Raw genomic sequence first — 18742 nt, forward strand, 5'->3', positions numbered from 1 at the left:
CAGATTTATTTAATCTAAGAAAAAGCCAGGGATCCCTGGGTGGCGCAGCGGTTTGGCGCCTGCCTTTGGCCCAGGGCGCGATCCTGGAGACCCGGGATCGAATCCCACGTCGGGCTCCCGGTGCATGGAGCCTGCTTCTCCCTCTGCCTGTGTCTCTGCCTCTCTCTCTCTCTCTGAGTGACTATCATAAAAAAAAAAAAAAAAAAAAAGCCAAACTTTTGATTACTTTTGACGACCCCTCCCCACTGCAGACGAGGACTGGTCTGACTTTATAATGGGGCAACACACTGTTCTTTGCAACCTGGTTAGGTGGCATGTCCCCTGAAGCAATGAACAAAATATGCAGCTCCCAGTGTTCGATAAAATTAACAGAAGGCATGCTAGTGATGAAATTTTTGTTAAAATATTTTATTAGCAAAGAAGAATTTAATAATAAATATTTTAGAAGTCTTTATAAAGTTCTTCTTATTCTATTTTTCAGAATCTAGGAGAACGAATGACTCTAATGACAGGTTACAAATCCTCTTCAAACTCTATTGGTTTCCAATTCCTTGCTTTCATCAAAATTCAAAGAAGGTCTAATAGACCTGTCAGCTGGTATAGGTCTTTGTAAATAATATTTGATGATAGATCACTATGTGATTTTTGGCTTGTAATTCAGAAGACTTTAAAAGAATTGGGTGACAGCTTTGATACTAAAAATCCTTGCTTTATGTATTTACAAGAGAAACTTTCATCAGTTCTTCTGTCAATAAAAATGAAAAAATAGGAAAAACTGTTGCTAAATCTTGTCCCAATCTAGCAATAAGAGCCACCCATATGTATATAATCTAATTTGCAATGACACTCATTTCACAAAGAAGTGTTAAATGACTAACATCTACAAGTCATCATTTGTTGTTTCTAATTTAATAAGTAGTAAATATGTTGTTTGATCAGTTATGCACGAATATTAACTGTAATGACAACTCTCAATCCAGAAGAAAAAATTCTAACACTAGGGATTATGGTGTCAGGAAAAAAAACCCAAACAACAAAACACTGACAAAGGAGAATGACAGGGTGATAAATGAATGACTTACAAGCTTAAAGACATATTGCATTAGGAAAATATTTGTGAAGAAGTGGAATGGAAAGGCTCTAGGGTCTTACCATTTGCCATTTCAGCCAATCGATTGGAAATAAGAGTTCAAGGAGAAAGAGGAAAATATGTCAAATTTCCAACTGTTAAAGAAGAGCCTGTTCATGCCTTTATTTCTAAAGAAAATGAATGATAGTGGCGATAAAATCACTACTGTATTTGGATTCCCTTTGATACATTTATTTTTTTAATTTTTTAAAAAGATTTTATTTATTTATTCATGAGACAGAGAGAGAGACAGAGAGAGAGAGTGAGAGAGAGAGAGAGAGAGAGGCAAAGACACAGGCAGAGGGAGTAGCAGCCTCCATGCCCGGAGCCTGATATGGGATTCCATCAGGGTCTCCAGGACCATACCTTGGGCTGAGGGCAGCGCTCAACCGCTGAGCCACCCGGGCTGTCCTCCCTTTGATACATTTAAAAGAGCAATATGGAACTTTACTTAAAAATATGAATGCCTATAAAATGCCTAAAATCACTTGTAATTATTTAAACTTATAAGCAAACTGCAGCTGCCACCTTAAAAGGCATGAGGAGAATCCTAGTTCTTAAAAAACAAAATTTGTTTTTAAGTAGGCTCTATGTCCAACATAAGGCTCGAATCCACCACCCTGAGATCAAGAATCACTTGCTCTGCTGACTAAGCCAGCCAGGAACCCCTTAAAGTTTTTTTTAGACCTTGACGTTGCTAAAATGTGACACTCAACAACTGCAGGAATCAAAGTGAACCCAGATTTTTAGCGACATATACCAAACACTGGCCATACAGCCAGTCTCCATAAATTTCAAAGGACTGAAATCATACATATAGATTCTCTGATCATACAATTTATTGAAAGAGTTATCTGGAAAATTCCCAACTATTTGGAAATTAAACAAAATACTTTTAAATAATGAACGGGTCAAAGGTGTCACAGGGGAGCTCAGAAAACATTTAGAAACCAATGACAAAAACACAACATATCAAAATCTGTGATATGTGACTAGAGAGTGGTGCTGACAGAGAACTCTATGACTTTAAATGTTTATATTAGAAAAGAAGAAAGAGGGCAGCCTGGGTGGCTCAGCTGCTTAGTGCCGCCTTCAGCCCAGGGCATGATCCTGGAGACCTGGGATCGAGTCCCACGTCAGGCTCCCTGCATGGAGCCTGCTTCTCCCTCCTCTGCCTGTGTCTCTGCCTCTCTCTCTCTTTCTGTGTGTCTCTCATGAATAAATAAAATCTTTGAAAAGAAGAAAGAAGAAAAGAAATAAGCTTATTAGATTTAAGCTTTCCTCTTAAGGAGCTAGCAAAAAATAAGACAGAAAAATAAGAAAAAAGAAATAATAAAGAGTGTAAGTCAATTAAATAGAAAATGAACAAGCAATGGGGGGCGGGGATCAGTGACAACAAAAGCTGGTTCTTTGAAAAGATCAATAAAATCAATAAACACCAAGCAAGACTGATAAAGAGAAAAGATGAAAATGTGAGTTTCCAATTTTAGGAATGAAAGAGGGGACATCAATACACAGCACAGAAATGGGACTAGGTTAAGAACAGGAAAAAAAAAAAAAGAACAGGATATTATGTCCAGCTTTCTTCCAATTAATTTGGCAGCTTGCATCAAATAGAAGATCTGAATAGCTATATATCTGCATATCTATATCTGTTAAAAAAAACTGAAGCTGTAATTTAAAACTTCCCACAAAACTCCAGGCTCAGAGAAAACTGTGAGCTCCAATGGCTTCACTGGTGAATTTATCAAACATTTCAAGAGATAATATGAATCTTACACACATTTTTGAGAAAGGAGAGGAGAACACTCCCTAACTCCTTCAAGGAGGCCAGCATTCCCTTGACACTGAAATCAGTAAAAGATATTACAAAGTAATAACTACGACCAATAGCCTAAAACACAGATCCAAGAACTGTAAATAAAATACGAGCACAGTACAATTCTGCAGTAAATAATAAAGATAATCCAGTAGCATTAAGTAGGGTTTACCCCAGGAATACAGGGTGTGTGGGTTTCACATTTGAAAGTCAATCATTGTAATTCATCACATGAAGGTAATAAGAGAAAACCTGTATATTATCTGAGTAGATGTAGTAAAAGCAATTGACAAAACCCAGGAACATTAACAACAAGAAGCCCAGCACGCTAGAAGTAGAAGGAAACAATCTCATTCTGATAAAGGACACCTGCAGAAAACCAACTGCTGACACCACACTTAGTGAGGACAAACTATACTTTCCTCGAGATGGTATTCTTCCACTTTTATGCAGCCTCTCATCATAGACTTTAGCCACTGCCCTAAAGGAATGTAAAGCATACAGATTTGAAAGAGAGAAGGAAAACTCTTATTCACAAATAACATGACTGTGTACATAGAAAATCCTTAAGGACCTACAAAAGCCTAATATAAAAAAAGGGAATTTATCAAGATTGCAGGAGAAAAGGTCAATACACAAAAATATATAGCATATGCATATATTAACAGCAAACAATTAAAAAATAAAAAATTTAGATTCCATAAAAACCCCCATAAAATACCTAGGAATAAATTCAACAAAAGCTGTGCAGGGCCTCTATACAGAACAGTAATAAGACATTGCTGACAGGCATTAAAGGGGATTAAAATAAATGGAATGAGACATTATGCCCCTTGATTGGAAGACCAATATTGTTAAGCTTGCAATTGTCCCCAAAGTAATCCACCTAAAGTGCTTCTAAAATGTATATGGAAGTAGAGAAGAATGAAGAATAGCAAAAGAAGGAACACAGTTGGAGGTCTTAGGCCATGTGCCTTTAAGACATAAAAAGCTGCAGAACTGAAGACAATTGGTATTGACATCAGGGGAGGCAAACAGATCAATGGAACAGAATAATCACACTGATACATGGTTAGCTGATTTTTGACAGACACAGCAAAGCAATTCTATGGAGAAAGAAAAAATTTTCATCAGATGGTGCTGGAACAATTGGATATCCAAAATGAGAAGAGACAAATGCTGACTCCTATATCATACCATACACAAAAATCAGTTCAAGGTGAATTATACACTTTTTTTAAAAAGCTTTTTATTTATTTATGAGAGACAGAGGCACAGACATAGGCAGAGGGAGAAGCTCCCTGCTGAGCAGAGAGCCTGATGTCGCGCTGGATCCCAGGACTCCAGGATCACGACCTGAGCCAAAGGCAGGTGCTTAACCAATTAAGCCACCCAGGCACCCCAATTATACAAAACTTGTGTAAGAAATTAGAGAAGACCTTTGAAACCTTGTACAAAGTACTTAAAAATACATTAAAAATTTTATATCTGACAAAATATCATATCAAGAACATAAACAGGGGATCCCTGGGTGGCGCAGCGGTTTGGCGCCTGCCTTTGGCCCAGGGTGCAATCCTGGAGACCCGGGATCGAATTCCCACATCGGGCTCCCGGTGCATGGAGCCTGCTTCTCCCTCTGCCTGTGTCTCTGCCTCTCTCTCTCTCTCTGTATGACTATCATAAAAAAAAAAAAATTTTTAAAAAAGAACATAAACAATCTATAATAAAAAGACAAACCGATTAAAAAAAAAAAAAAAAAAAAAGAGCAGACCTGAACAGGAACTCTACAAAGGAACACATACAAATGGCCAGTAAAAACATGAAAAAAAGCTCAACATCCTCAGTCATCAGCAAAATGCAAACTGAAACTATAGCATAATATAGTTTTAATAACAATCACTCAATGGGCTAAATTAAAAGCAGTAACATCACCAAATGTTGGTGAAGATGTAGAGCAACTGGAACTCATATACATTGGTGGCTCCTCACACTCTAGATTTTGAGTCATAAAGGTGATGTTTTAACCTCCACCTTCTGTTTTGTTCTTTAATTTGTCTAGGACCCCAGTGAGAAAAAGAGGGCCTCAGCAATCTTATCTCTGAAATGGTGATAGTCCCCTCACCACGGCATTGAGGGTTGTTCTGAGAATCAAATGTAGTAATTCTGGCCTTGGGACAACCCAGACACTCTACAAGATCATACATAAGCTTCCTCTTACCTTTTCCTTGAATAGCTCTTTCCATGCTTGGAAGATTCTGTCCCCTTACCCTCTTTGTGCCACATGACAGCCAGTCTCTGCCTCTCTCACTCCCCAGCTATTTCTATAAAGATGAGAGCCTCAAGGATCAGCCTCCCTCCAGCCCATGTCTCCAGGAGCTGCTTCTCTACCTGTCCATCTCTAGCTGCCTTCCCTGGAATCAACTGTGCTAAAAAGTGCCAGTGGCAAAGATCTGGGGCAGGGGACTTCGTTTTCTTTTTCAATTTTAACCATTTTACCAGCATGGACAATTCATGCTGTTAACACACTGTACGATCTTATAGTAGCCCCTTCCCTTGTTTTACTTCAGTGAAAACAATAAACAGATCGAAACAAAATTAAGAGCCAGGCTCCTGAGCTAGGTAGAAGGAAGCCAGCCAGCCTTCCTTGGAGGCTATCTGGCAGCAGAGAGCTGGGGCAGGAGCCTGCCCTGGCAACAATGGCCACAGCTTGCCACTTGCCCTGAGTTCCCAGAGATGTTGGGAGAATCGATAACATGAAGGATAGTGTGCATGTAAGGAGATGTCAAGGGCTGCTGTTTCTAGGACAGGTTTATTATATGTTCAAGGCTTTGTTTATATGCAAATGAATGATTTTTGAGCTTCCATGCCCTAAATTGGGCTGTTTTTCAAAAGGGTGCTTATCAGAGTCTAACTAGGTCATATGATGAGATGCCATTTTTCCTGATATTCTTGCTGGTCAGAACAGATGGCCTCAAATTCAGAATCTTTCCAATCTGGTCCAAAGTTGGACATAGGAGGGACATGATTCTCTTCTACTCTCTATCCTGAAGCATACTGTATTCATCCTTCAGAGACTTGCGTATTTCTTTACACTGGCACTCTGTTAAAAGCTTTCCTGCTTACACTGACCACTCTCTTTTCTGGACAATTCTATATCCCTATCAATGACTTTGGTGCTCATAGCTTATTATGTTGTCATTAAAAAAAACCCACAACTGTTTCCAGTTAATAATCTGTCAATTGGCCAGTATATTATTTGAGGACAGTGACCCAAATATGTAATACTTATTATGTTTTTTTTAAGATTTTATTTTTAAGTGAGCTCTACACTCAAAATGGAGCTAAAACTCAATCCTGAAATTAAGACTCACATGCTCTACTGAGTGAGTGAGCCAGGTGCCCCAAATTAAGCTTTTTCTTGGAAAGGGAATTGATTAATGACAAATACCATTCTAGCTATGGACTCTCTTGCCGTAAAGTAATTGATTCAGATCTTCCCAAAATGGACCCTGAATATTAACAGGTATACCATCAATTAAGATGGTATGGTCAACTAAATTTGGAGGCATGCTGGGATTTTCCAGCTGCAGGACTTGTTAGAGCCTTTAATATGCTTCTGCATTGTGAATCTGCTAGAGAGGAGAGGGATAGTCTAGTAGTTCCCAAATTTATTTGACTCTGGTACCCTTTTGTCTTCAAGCATTTTGCTGTGCTAGTGTGTCCAAAATTTAGGGAAGCTACATCCTAATATATTCCCCATTGCTAGGGTACAACTGGGAAGTCACATAAGATGACACTTTCTCCTTCCAAGTAAGATGCATTCTGACATTTACTAGGAGGAAGAAGGCCAGGGATCTTACCTGCCATTTTCTAGTCCCTCTGGTTTCTCAGACTTCCAATGCAGGACTTACCAAACAGAGTCCCCACAGAGCCTTGCCTTCAAAGCCATCCCCATGAGGATGGCAAGGCAGGGACCAGTGTGCCTGTTTTCCTCTGGCACAGCTCACCTCTACATAGGCTTCCTGACGTGACTCAGTTCCTTTCCTCCCTGGGTCTGCCTCAAGATGTGTCAAGCCGCCAGAACTGTGAAGAACTCAGAATACAAGCCATACATTCACCAGATTCCTGGACAGACAGAAACCCTAGTCAGCTTGGCCCACATTTCTTATCCCACAGACCTCACTTGTATGTTCTTCCACAGACCTTGCCAATGCATCCATCCTTTCCCTTCCGTTCTCCTAGATAGCCCATCCGGAGACCAGAAAGCTGCTCTGGGCTTCATCTCCAGAGAGAGAGAGTGTCTGTTCAGAGAACTGAATGACTCCTGGCACCAGCTCAGGCCCAAGTTATCAATAATGCCTCTGTCCCTGCAAAGATGTGCCAGACCCTTCCCTCCGGGCACTCCTTGGCTGGGGGAGGCACTATACCAGCATGAACAAAGAGTAAGCATCTGTAGTCTCTGTGAAGTGCTGGAGGCACTACAATGGCCACAGGCAGGAAGGAATTTAGGGGAGAGAAGTCTGTTGGGTGTTGAAGGGGCTCAGACAGAAAGCTGAGCTGATCTAGAAAGGTCAGTAAAGTTATTTTACAAACAGCACGTTGGCTTCTTGTGATTATAAATGATTGCACGACACTGTACAAAACTTGAAAAAAAAAAAAACTCAAAAAACTAAAGAAAATCAAGACCACTCCTATTATAAGTTTTTTTCCAACACAGACACAGACACAGACACACACACTTTAATAAAAAATTAGAGGGGCACCTGGGTGGCTCAGTCAGTTGAACATCTGATTTTGGCTCAGGTCATGATCTCAGGGTTCGAGCCCCTGGGTTCGAGCCCCACATTGGGCTCCCCGCTCAGCAGGAAGTCTGCATTTCCCTCTCACTCTGCCCCTCTCCCTGCTTGTGCTCTCTCTCAAATAAATAAAATCTAAAATTGGATGAGTATGTGAATGTGTATCCCTACATAAGTATAATATATATATATATATATATATATATATATATATATACACATATATACTTGTACCAGTGGTTTTCAGCCTTAGCTGTTCATCATAACCACCTCCAATGATTGTAAAAGATATCAGTGCTCAGACCTCACATAAACTGAACAAAAGCCTTACAGGTTGGGGTGATGGATATGTTAATTAGCTTAATTGTGATGATTATTCCACAATGTACACATCAAAACATCAGTTGTACAGTTTAAATGCATATAACTTCCATTTGTCAATTATACCTAAATAAAGTTGGAAAAAATAAAATACAGAGATTTTTAATCAGCATGTACTGATTACACATTCATGTGCACACACACACAGATGTTGACATCCAGGCACCGTGTATTTTTACAGCACCACGGAGACCTGAATGTGCAAATGTGAGGTCCACATCTCTAGACCCTTCAGAGTAAAGTGAATGTACCTCCATCCATCTCAAGAATGAGAACATTAGAGACCCCCATCTGATGACAATGGCAGAATCCAGAAATTCAGTCTCTTCCCCAATGTACATCAGGGGTCTTGAGGGCAGCAGCAAAGCCTGCCTTGGCTGTATCTTGGGAATCTGGTCTTGGGATGGTGGGTTTGTAGTAGATGTGGGATTTTTTTTTTTAATTATTTATTCATGAGAGACACACAGAGAGAGGCAGAGACACAGGCAGAGGGAGAAGCAGGCTCCATGCAGGGAGCCCGATGTGGGACTCGATCCTGGAACTTCAGGATCACACCCTGGGCCAAAGGCAGGTGCTAAACCGCTGAGCTGCCTTTTTTTTTTTTTTTTTTTTTTTTATTTATGATAGTCACACATTGAGAGAGAGAGAGAGAGGCGGAGACATAGGCAGAGAGAGAAGCAGGCTCCATGCACCGGGAGCCCGATGTGGGATTCGATCCCGGGTCTCCAGGATCGCGCCCTGGGCCAAAGGCAGGCGCTAAACCGCTGCGCCACCCAGGGATCCCCCCCCCTTTTTTTTTTTAAGATTTTATTTATTTGAGAGAAAGAATGAGAGAGAATGAGCAGGGGGAGAACCAGGGGGAGGGGGAGAAGCAGACTCCCCGCTGAGCACGGAGCTGATGTGGGGCTTGATCCCATGACGCTGAGATGCTAAAAGCAGATGCTAAACTGACCAAGCCACCCAAGAGCCCTGGCACGGAATTTATGATGGTGGTTGGGGGTAGTACTTCATATGGAAAATAGAACAGAGGTGTTCTTCACTGCTCCTGAGAGGTAGACAAAACACAAGGCAAGTTCAGAGGATCAGTGGATGATCAGAAAGCCCTAAATTCAGAGTGACAGGAAATATGCTTAGCTGGCATAGGTCAGACAGTGATCAATCAGAATCAAGGTGAGCTGTGGGAGCACAGCAGGGTTCTGCAAGTTCCCTGCTGGGCCAAGCATCACCCCTTTTGAGAATGGATTGTGGAAAGCATGGGTTATGGAGAAGAGCCTGGAGCACTTGGGGCAGAAGAGGGCTTTGGGAAGATGGCTCAAGAAAGTGGCTATTTATCCACTAATAAGAAAGTATTTTAATATTTTAGGAATATTGTAGCCAACACAGTGCTTGCCTGCTGAATGAAGATCAACACAGATACGAGTGATCTCCTGGCAGTACTCTATGCAGCTGTAGAATATTTCGTGGCTTTTTCTGAAGGGGACAATTCTTGTCAGACTTAGTTCCACAGGGAGACCACTAGAGACCATTTTTATAGGAGCTAATAAAATTCTGTCACACATGAGGAGAAAAGCTATAAATAAGCTCCATGACACTCTAGGAGAGAAATAAATGTATTTCACAGGAAAATAACCAACAAGAAAGGTTTTAGAAATGTTGTCCTGACTCACGAAGCTCTCATTGTCCACACCCCACTGTGTCAACACCATTAGCTCCAGGAACATCAAACCAGGTGTGACATTTTTTGTAAATGTCACCCTCTTGCCCAAAAAACAAGCCTTCACATTCACATCTAAGGTTTTCTAACTGCTCCTGCAACCTGAGGAGGTGGCAGAAAAAATTGTTCATCTATATTTGCTACGGGGATTCCTGAGGAAGTTGAGTTCTGGGGATCTCCTTGTTCCCAGGGTCATGAGTTCCTTTTTTTTTTTTTTTAAGATTTTATTTATTTATTCATGAGAGAGACAGAGAGAGAGGCAGAGGGAGAAGCAGGCTCTTCGCAGGTAGCCCAATGCGGGACTCGATCCCAGGACTCCAGGATCATGCCCTGAGCTGAAGGCAGACCCTCAACTGCTAAGCCACCCAGGTGTCCCATGAGTCCCTCTTTTGGTATAATCCTTAACTCACCCTACCAAATGGGCAGGGGGAATGAGCTTAGGAACATAATTAGTCCATTGAAAATGAAATAACATGAAAGAACATAATATATTCTTCTTTTTTTTAAAGACCCATTTATTTATAGAGAGAAGAGAAGGAGAAAGACAGTGTGTGAGTAGGGGGAGGGGCAAAAGGAGAGGGAGAAGGGGAAGCAGACTCCCTGCTGAGTGTGGAGCTGACAAGGAGGTCAGTCTCACAAACTTGAGATCATGATCTGAGACAAAATCAAGAGTTGGAAGTCCAACTGACTGAGCTACCCAGGAGCCCCAGAGCATAATATATTCTTAATATTAGGTGCTGAAAATGGGATTTACATATTTGTTTTGGGAGAACATTTACCATGGGCCATAGCATCTAGTGATCTCATTTGGCTGGGTACACTGTCCCCAAGGGCCATTTCGACTTACATAAGTCATGCCCATAGGCCCTGGTGGATCAGGTGATATGCTGAATCAATGACTTTTTCAGAGTTAAGATTGTAAAAGACAAAGTTAAAAAGGCAAGGAAGATTTTATTCAGGGATATTGCAATAGTGTAGTGACACTAAACTCAATTCCACTGAAGGACCTGGTGAGTTTTTAAGAGGTGGGGTCAGGGGAATCTCAGGCCACCTGCATTTGTTACCTGCCCTTCACAATTGGAGCGAGGTGCCCACCAAAGCCAAGTGTCTACCCTCCCACAGAGACTGGGAGATAGGGATGCTATCTCCTGTGATATTTTCATCTCAAAAAGAAGGTCTCCAGGTCCCTGAGAAAGATATTCCTGGACTGTAAGACCAGCAAAAGACTGGAAGAAGATCTGCATAGATTTCAGAGGGGCAGAAAAAGAATTTATAAATTGCAAGTTTTCTAAAGTAAATGCTCTAAGAAAAGGGAGGTCAGGGGCCTGCCATCAGGAAGAAACCTGTCTAAACTTTAGTCAAATGGAGGAAAATGTTAAAGTCAACTTGGCTACTCTCTAAGGCAATCTATAAATGCACCACAGAATTTGTTCCTGTTTGCTTGAGAACAATCCTGAACCCATGGATACATTAACTTGGAAATTTTGAGTCTCTGTGTGGGTTTATGAATAGCCCACTGAAATAAGCTTATAAATGTTTCCTGTTAATGCCCTCACCCAAGACTATTTTCATTGAATAAGTCAACAAATATTTATGAAGTACCTATTCTGTGCTGGGCATCATTTTAGTAGAACAACATGGAAACTTCTCTTCAAAGAGACTTCATAAGAAAGATGAAAGAAAGATGAGTAAATGAAGATATAAAATATGTGAGAGTCCCTCAAAAGTTAAATATGAAGGAACCATGTGATCTAACAATTCTGCTCCTAGGCATCTACCCCACAGAAATAAAAATGTATGTCCACCCACAACTGTGCACAGGAATGTTCGTAACAGCCTTATTTATGATAGTCAAAAGGTAGAAACCACCAAATGCCCATTAAATGAAGAATGGATAAATAAAATATGGCATATCTGTACACAGATTTTTCTGTAGCAGGGAGAAATGAGATACTGACATGTGCTACAACATAAACGAACCTTGAACACAGTATTTGAAGTGAAAGAAGCCAGTCACAATGGACCACACACTGTATGATCCTATTTGGACAAAATGCCCAGAACAGGGAAATCCGGAGACACAAAGCAGATTAGTGGTTGCTTTGGGCTTTGGGGGTTGGAGAAAATGAGGAGAGACTGGTAATGGGTATGGGGGTTCTTTTTGGCGTGGTTAAGTGTCCTAAAATGGACGGTGGTGATGATTTAGTATAGTCACAATATTATGGTTGTGAGAAAATGAGAAGAGCACTAGATTTGCTATTAGGAGATCTGGTTAGAACACAAGTGTCAGATACTTGACTTGTCAAATGCGTGTCCTTTGAACTTTCTCTTGTGTTCTCTGCCTCATTGAATGGTCTTGCCATCCATCTGCCTGGTTCCCCAAACCAGATACACAGGAGCCATCTGAATGCACATCTCCCAGCCTCTCGCTGCCCTTAGCTAATCAGTGGAGCCCTATCAATTCTTTCTTCAGTCTTTTGAAATGTTTTGTCTTCTCCATTCCTGATCCTCCTGTCTTTTTCCTGACATCATGTCCCACCTGGTCTACTGTGAAAGCCTTCTCTAAGTCCTAGAGTTTAATACCTCCCACCTTCCACATCACTGGGAGGGCAGTATTCCTAAAAATCCCCTTGTGTCCCTACTCTGCTCAAAATCATTCAGTGGTTCATGACTGTGTCATGACAGCAAACACATATCCAATGCCCCATGTGTGCCAGGCACCATCCTGACTTTGGGTACATTAACTCTAATCCTCACATCAGTATGTGGCAGAGGAGGGGATTAGGCATGAAGAGGTAAATGATCTACCCAAGGCCTGTGTGCTGGCCAAGCCTGGAGCTGGAGTTGAATCCAGGGAGCCTGGTCAGGGTCTGTGCTTGTAACCCACACACTAGGCTGCCTCACGACGATGGAGACCAAACTCTTTCCTGTGACCTCAGCCCTGCCTAACCCCTGCTCCCCAAAGGCTCCGGGGCTCTGGAAATACTGAACTGTCTGCATTTCTTTGAAATGGCCTCACTTAACCTTGCCACCTCGGGTATGGCCAAAAAGTTCACTGATGAGACAACTGGGGGACATGACTCCCATGGGTACCCTCCATCTCCCCACACTTTCAGGTAGGTGTGGGCTGTGCTCTAGGTTTAGTGATGGTCACCATTAAGAAAACTCTATAAACAATGTCCAAAGTGCAACTCTTCAGCTAGTAAGAGAGTTGAGGATCGTTCATAATAAAGGAGAATGTCAAGAACATACCTCCAAAGGGACTGTACCCTGATGGCTACACAGAGCTATGATCCCATTAGCGTTCTCACTTCTAGGAACTCACTTCCTTCCCTACATGGAGTGTACCTTTGTCTCCTTCCAGAGACACATGCTCAACTGTGGGCTCTTCACACACTGTGCACTGCTCTCTCTTTGCAGTGAAAGGCGAATTGGCACTCTTCCCTCAAAGTCCTGAAAGGGCGCTGGGACCCCAGCACAGGAGTCTATGTTTTGCTTGACAGTGAACATCAGCTGGGGGATACTTCAAGGTGAGGGGTACTCTGGTTACTGTCGTAACAGCCTATATGTCCATGTGATAGTCACCTGAGGGGGTCTTCCAGGCTTTCTGGTCCCTCCTTGCCTGACATTTCAGGCAATCTCCCACTGAAACCCGGTTCCCCCCACAGGCTTCAGCCTCCAGGACTAGAGTCCCCACCTTCCCTGAAGCAGATGCCAGGATCTCTTTGGAAGTCTTCGGAATCCTGATTCTTGGGCTGGGAATTCCAACAGCAACTCTTTGGGTGCAGAATCTTGGAAAGGCCACTTCAAAACTGTCTCGGCTAGAGCCTCACGACAGGCTCTGCTTCTGTGAAGGTCTGCATGATGCCAAAAACATCTCCAGTGCTCCAGAAGGAGCAGCCAATGGAAGTCACAACTGAGACCCCTCCTACTCCCCCCCACCCCTCCCCACCCCTGCCAGGGGCATCCAGGTCTCCTGCCTCCCTCCCTCCTGGCATGCCTGGCACAGAAGTGAGGATCTGGCGGCCGGCTTCAAGTCCTGTAGAACCCTCTCTGCCCTGAGGTTCCCTAACGGAGTCTCAGCCCCCGGCAAAGATGGCCTGGAGACAGCTGCTCCTTGCCTCCGGTCTCTTGGCTGCTGTGCTCCTGACCAGTGAGTATGAGGGGGAGGCTCCAGGATGGATTGGTGTTAGATGAGGCTTCTCAGCTGGCCCAGATCGGGTGTGTGTGTGTGTGTGCTTACTGTAGTACCTGGGGTGTGTGTGTTATGTGTGTGTATAACACAACATAACATAGAAAGAACAGCTTGCCTGGTGGTTTCCTGGGGAGACTGCTCTGCAGCTAGGATGTGAGGGACCCAGGGCCCCACAATGGGGCCTGGCAAGTCTCAGTGTTCAGGAAGGACTGTCCCAGCCCAGCTGTGGGTGAGGTGGGCAAAGGCTCCTCTTGGGGTGCTGCAGCCCTCAATGCTGTGCTTTCCCACAGTGCTGCAGGAGGGGACTGGTGCATCAGTGGGTACCCAGCAGGTGGCAGAACAAGAGGCCCAGGAAGGTGAGTGCAAGGGTCACGGAAGGGTGCAAAGCAGGTGGGCCAGCCACTGTAGTAGCCCTGGCGAACTTGCGTCGGTCATGACTGGCCTCTCTCGGGTTTCAGATGCGGAACAGAAGATTTTCATGCAGGAATCAGATGCCTCAAATTTCCTCAAGAAGCGTGACAAGCGGTCCCCCAAATCCCGAGATGAGGCCAATGGTAAGGATGCTGGAGATCTGCACCTAACCCCCACCTCCCATTCCTTTCTCACAGTCAGCTGGGCTCTGGGGACTGCAAAGGGAGCCCAGAGGGAGGGTTCCACATAGACTATCGGGTATCAAAGTGACAGCGGCTCTGAATTAGAAATTCCACATTTCCTCAACTGCAGGTCACATCTTGGGACTGCCCCATCAGGGTAAGGAACACACAAAGAGACAGTGCAACATTGAATGCACCTGATAGGGATGAGACTCTTCCCAATTCCAGAAAGTTTAAATGTTAAGAATTATGTTCTAGTCAAGAGGGAATGCAGTATCTGGGTGTGTGCTTTCTGGGGGTATCGGGCAGTGCCCCCCATGCAAGAGCAACAAATGGCACTATAGTAGAGAGAGGGCACACAGGACCGGGAGCTCGGACTGTGGGCTTGGTGACAGCTGTGCTAAGTGGCCTTGGCCACTTCCTCCCCTTGGCCCCAAGTTTCTTTATTTATAAGCTCCTGAAATTGTGGTATTCAGCCAGCAGTGGTTGTGGGGTTTTTTGTTTTTGTAATTTTTCATTTCCAATGCATTTGGAAGACTTTTGAGCTTGGAAGCGTGTCTCCTTCTCAGTCTGAAGTAGGCCCTGGTGTCCCCTGCCTGGCAAGGACCCTCATTTCCATGACCTGCTGACCCTGGAAGGCATCTGAGTTTTCTGCCCTTGGACTAGATTCTTCCAAGGACTCTGAGCTCTGTCTCTGAGGCTGTGGCTTGATTCATTACTTGTGCACGTGTCTGAATAAACTCTTTGTGTCCCTCGGCACACTCAGAAAGCTTTACAAGCTCCGTCAAAAATAACAAGACTGTTTTCAAATAATGAAAAAGGCTTGGAGATGAAATTCCTTTCCCACCCCCTCCAACTGGATAAGAATGAACCACACTGGGAAAATCTCCAGGCCTCTCACAACTTGAGATTTAGAAGTTAGCAAACATCGAATACTGGAAGGGCTGTGACGAAGGCCGGGCAGTTTGTGATGGAGATCAGAGAAGCGGCCTCCTGGCAGACTTCCAGTGGGGAACAGGTGTGAATTTGGGAGAGGCGAATAGTTTCCATTCTCCTAAGCTGATTCAAAACCATGAGGAGTGTGATGAAGCCATGGGGTCCTCTCCTCAAACAGAAGCTCTGTGTGTCAGTCGTGGGTGGGTGGAGGGTGGGGTGGGGCCAGGACAGCCTAGTGAAGACATAGGACACACCTGAGTTCACCTGCTGTCACCCAGTCAACTCCTGTGCAGGGGCAGGAGAACAGAGCCCAGTTATGTCTCAGGCTGGGTAACAGGCAGGTAACATTGATAGAATGCAATCTGGAACCAGGAAACAGGCATCTGACATCTCTAATCTTCTGGATAAAGATGCGAGACGTTCCTCTGGGATGAGAGGAGACGCTGAGAATACAATGCAGAACCTGAGAAGGGATGTACACAGTGCACAGGATGCATGGTGTTAACATGGCATTCTGACCCAGGACTTAAATTGTCCGTAGCCATCGCTGAGTCCAGAGTCCAATCTGCTGCTCCTCCAGAAAGGCAACTTGGGAAGACCGCTTCTTTTGAAGTACAAAGGAATAGAAAATGCTTGGTTAGGAACTGGTGATGGCTCATTAAGCACCTGCTTCCTACACTCCAGACCCCCTTGTCTGCCATCCCCAGTGGCTTTCTGGTGCCTGGAGCATGGGCACCTGGGGCTCTGCTCGTCCCAAGCGATGCCCTGACCAGCTGTGTAACTTTGATTAGGTCATTGCCTCTCTCTGAGCCTCAATTCCCTCTTGAGAAATGTATGGATGTGGGGCAAGCTGGTGGTGGTGGTGGGGAGGTGGATGCATGGGGGAGGACTGGAGTACCAATTCCTTCGCCAGTCTCAAGAGTCCTACAACTATGTGGGTAAAGGGGCAAGTGTGGGAAAAACATGGGATTTCCCTGAGGAATCTGCAGTGAGACCAATTCACAGGTAACTGGACTTTTACTCTGAGTTAAAATAACATAATATAAATAACTAGTATTTATTTATGTATTACTCTAAGCCCCTTAACTTTCAAAGATTTCAGATGGTTTATGGTATTATCATTTCACAAAGAAATACTGTGTTGTTTGTGCCAGCACCACTGTAATGTGGGGTGGGGCAGGAAACCAATGGCTTCCTCAATTTCTTGGCTTCTGTCACCACTTTGCCCCGGACTTCCTATTGCACAGCCAAACTGGTGGGGACAACAGCGCCTCAGTCTCCCCTCTTTGATGTGGTCATACCAGAAGAGTAGAGTTGTCCTTGAGGGGCCAGTTCCTCTGGCATCAGACATGGCCTTCCTGCTGTTGTGGATTTGTTCAGTTGAAGCCCAGTTAAAAACAATTCTGAGACTAAGAGAGCTTTCAGTAATTTCGTTCAGACAACTAGAGCTCTCACATGGAAAGAGGTCAAGATTTAAGGGTAGAAATGGATGAACCTGGAAACTATTATACATAAAAAAAAAAGCCTCCAATCTAGAAAGATTTATTTTCAGGCTAAATTAAAGCAGAGACAGCTGCACCTGCTGGACAAGCTGCAGTGATTCAGGTGGGGGTTCCCGCTGGGGCTCAAGGTACGGTTGGGTGACAGTTTTCAGTTATCATTGTGGGTATTTCTTCTGACCATAGAGGTGTACCCTCCTCCCCTCCAATTTTATCATCTCAAACTAATATTTCTCATAAAAAGTTTATAGCCAGGGAACCTGTGTGGCTCAGTTAGATGTCAGACTCTTGGCTTTCAGCTCAAGTCAAGAGATCGAACCCTGCGTCGGGCTCTACAATTGAGATTCTCTCTCCTGCTCCTCCCTGTTCTCTCAAACAAAATCTTAAAAAAAACAAAAACAAAAACAAAACACGTTAACGGTCACCTTTACTAGAATGCATTGCCTTACAAAATAAGCAGTTGGTCTCTTCCTCATCAGGAAGTTTACCTGGTCACCTTATATTCTGTACCAGTTACCTACTGCTGTGTGCCAATGGGCCCCTAAATTTAGCAGCTTAAAACCACATTTACGGACTCCTAGTCGCTGGCATCAGCAGTCCAGATATGCCTTAGCTGGGGGCCTCAGGGTCAGCGTCCCTCCCAGGCTACAGTCATCTCAAGGCCTGACTGCAAGATCTGCCTTCAAGCAAGCCTCTACGCCTTGCTGGCTACCCGTCAAGGCCACCAGTTCCTTGCCTTGAGTGGGCCTTTCCAGAAGATCACTTGCATGGCAGCTGGCTTCCCTCAGAGCAAGGGACTCCCAAGAAGGAAGCCACATTCCATCATGCCTGCCATCTTCTGTTCATTAGCAGAGTCAATAAGGCCAGCCCACATAAAGGGAGGTAACTGCCTAAGGGCACAAATATCAAGGATCCTCCAGATTGCCCTACCTAATTTTATCATCCCTACCATCATTGTGCCCTGCATACGTTTCTATCACAGTAGCCATAATGCTGGGCATGACTTATTTTTGTATCTTTCTCCTTAACCAGACGATAGGCCTCTAAAATAGAGGAACAGAATCTTTCTTGCCTTTTTAATCTGTGCCTGGCACACATTTTGGCTGGAACAAGTGCTCAAAGATGGACTTGAAGATATTAATGTGAAATTAACTTTATTTTTTAAGATTTCATTTATTTGAGAGAGAAGGAGTGCATGAGAGAGTGAGAAAGAGAGTGAGCACGAGAGAGAGAGAGAGAGAGAGAGAGAGAACGAGTAGGGGGAGGGGTAGAGGAAGAGGGAGAAGCAGGCTCCTCACTGAACGGGACTCTATCCCAGAACCCTGAGATTATGACCTAAGCTGAAGGTAGACCCATAACCAACAGAGCCCCCCAGATGTTCCAATGTGAAATTTACTTTAAGTTGGTTATTCCCTCCTAGAATTCTTTATTATTATTATTTTTTTAAGACTTCATTTATTTATTCACAAGAGACGCAGAGACACAGGCAGAGAGAGAAGCAAGCTGCCTGTGTGGAACCTGATGCGGGACTCGATTCCAGGATCCTGAGCCAAAGGCAGATGCTCAACCACTGAGCCACCCAGGCGCCCCTAGAATTCATTTCTCATCACTGGATTTCTAGTTTCTAACTGGCCCAGTATACTTAAATGCACCATTAATTTTATGAGGGAAGTGAAATTG

General features: G+C 43.8%; 2 protein-coding genes across 7 annotated transcripts in view; one reads left to right on the forward strand and one right to left on the reverse strand.

The window, feature by feature from the left end:
* The window catches only part of MCM10 (minichromosome maintenance 10 replication initiation factor), a 107817-nt gene that overhangs the window by 36162 nt on the left and 52913 nt on the right, over nt 1-18742 (reverse strand). For 2 of the 4 annotated variants that reach the window (XR_012030977.1, XM_072825794.1), the window contains one exon: nt 11801-16167. The exons of 1 other annotated variant lie outside the window; for it this stretch is intronic. The gene's annotated coding sequence lies outside the window, so the exon portion shown is untranslated. Of the gene's footprint in view, nt 1-11800; nt 16168-18742 lie in introns of those variants that run through there. One more of the 4 variants, XM_072825796.1, reaches the window with a different exon arrangement.
* Nucleotides 13797-18742, forward strand: part of UCMA (upper zone of growth plate and cartilage matrix associated) — a 34812-nt gene continuing 29866 nt past the window's right edge. For 2 of the 3 annotated variants that reach the window (XM_072825810.1, XM_072825811.1), the window contains exons 1-3: nt 13797-13992; nt 14325-14390; nt 14493-14588. In XM_072825810.1, the coding sequence (XP_072681911.1) occupies nt 13935-13992; nt 14325-14390; nt 14493-14588 (220 nt within the window). In that variant the 5' untranslated portion in view covers nt 13797-13934. The remainder of the gene's footprint in view (nt 13993-14324; nt 14391-14492; nt 14589-18742) is intronic. The other variant, XM_072825809.1, reaches the window with a different exon arrangement.

Source organism: Canis lupus, chromosome 5 (genome assembly GCF_048164855.1).
Source record: "Canis lupus baileyi chromosome 5, mCanLup2.hap1, whole genome shotgun sequence".
Classification (NCBI taxonomy): Eukaryota; Metazoa; Chordata; class Mammalia; order Carnivora; family Canidae; genus Canis; species Canis lupus.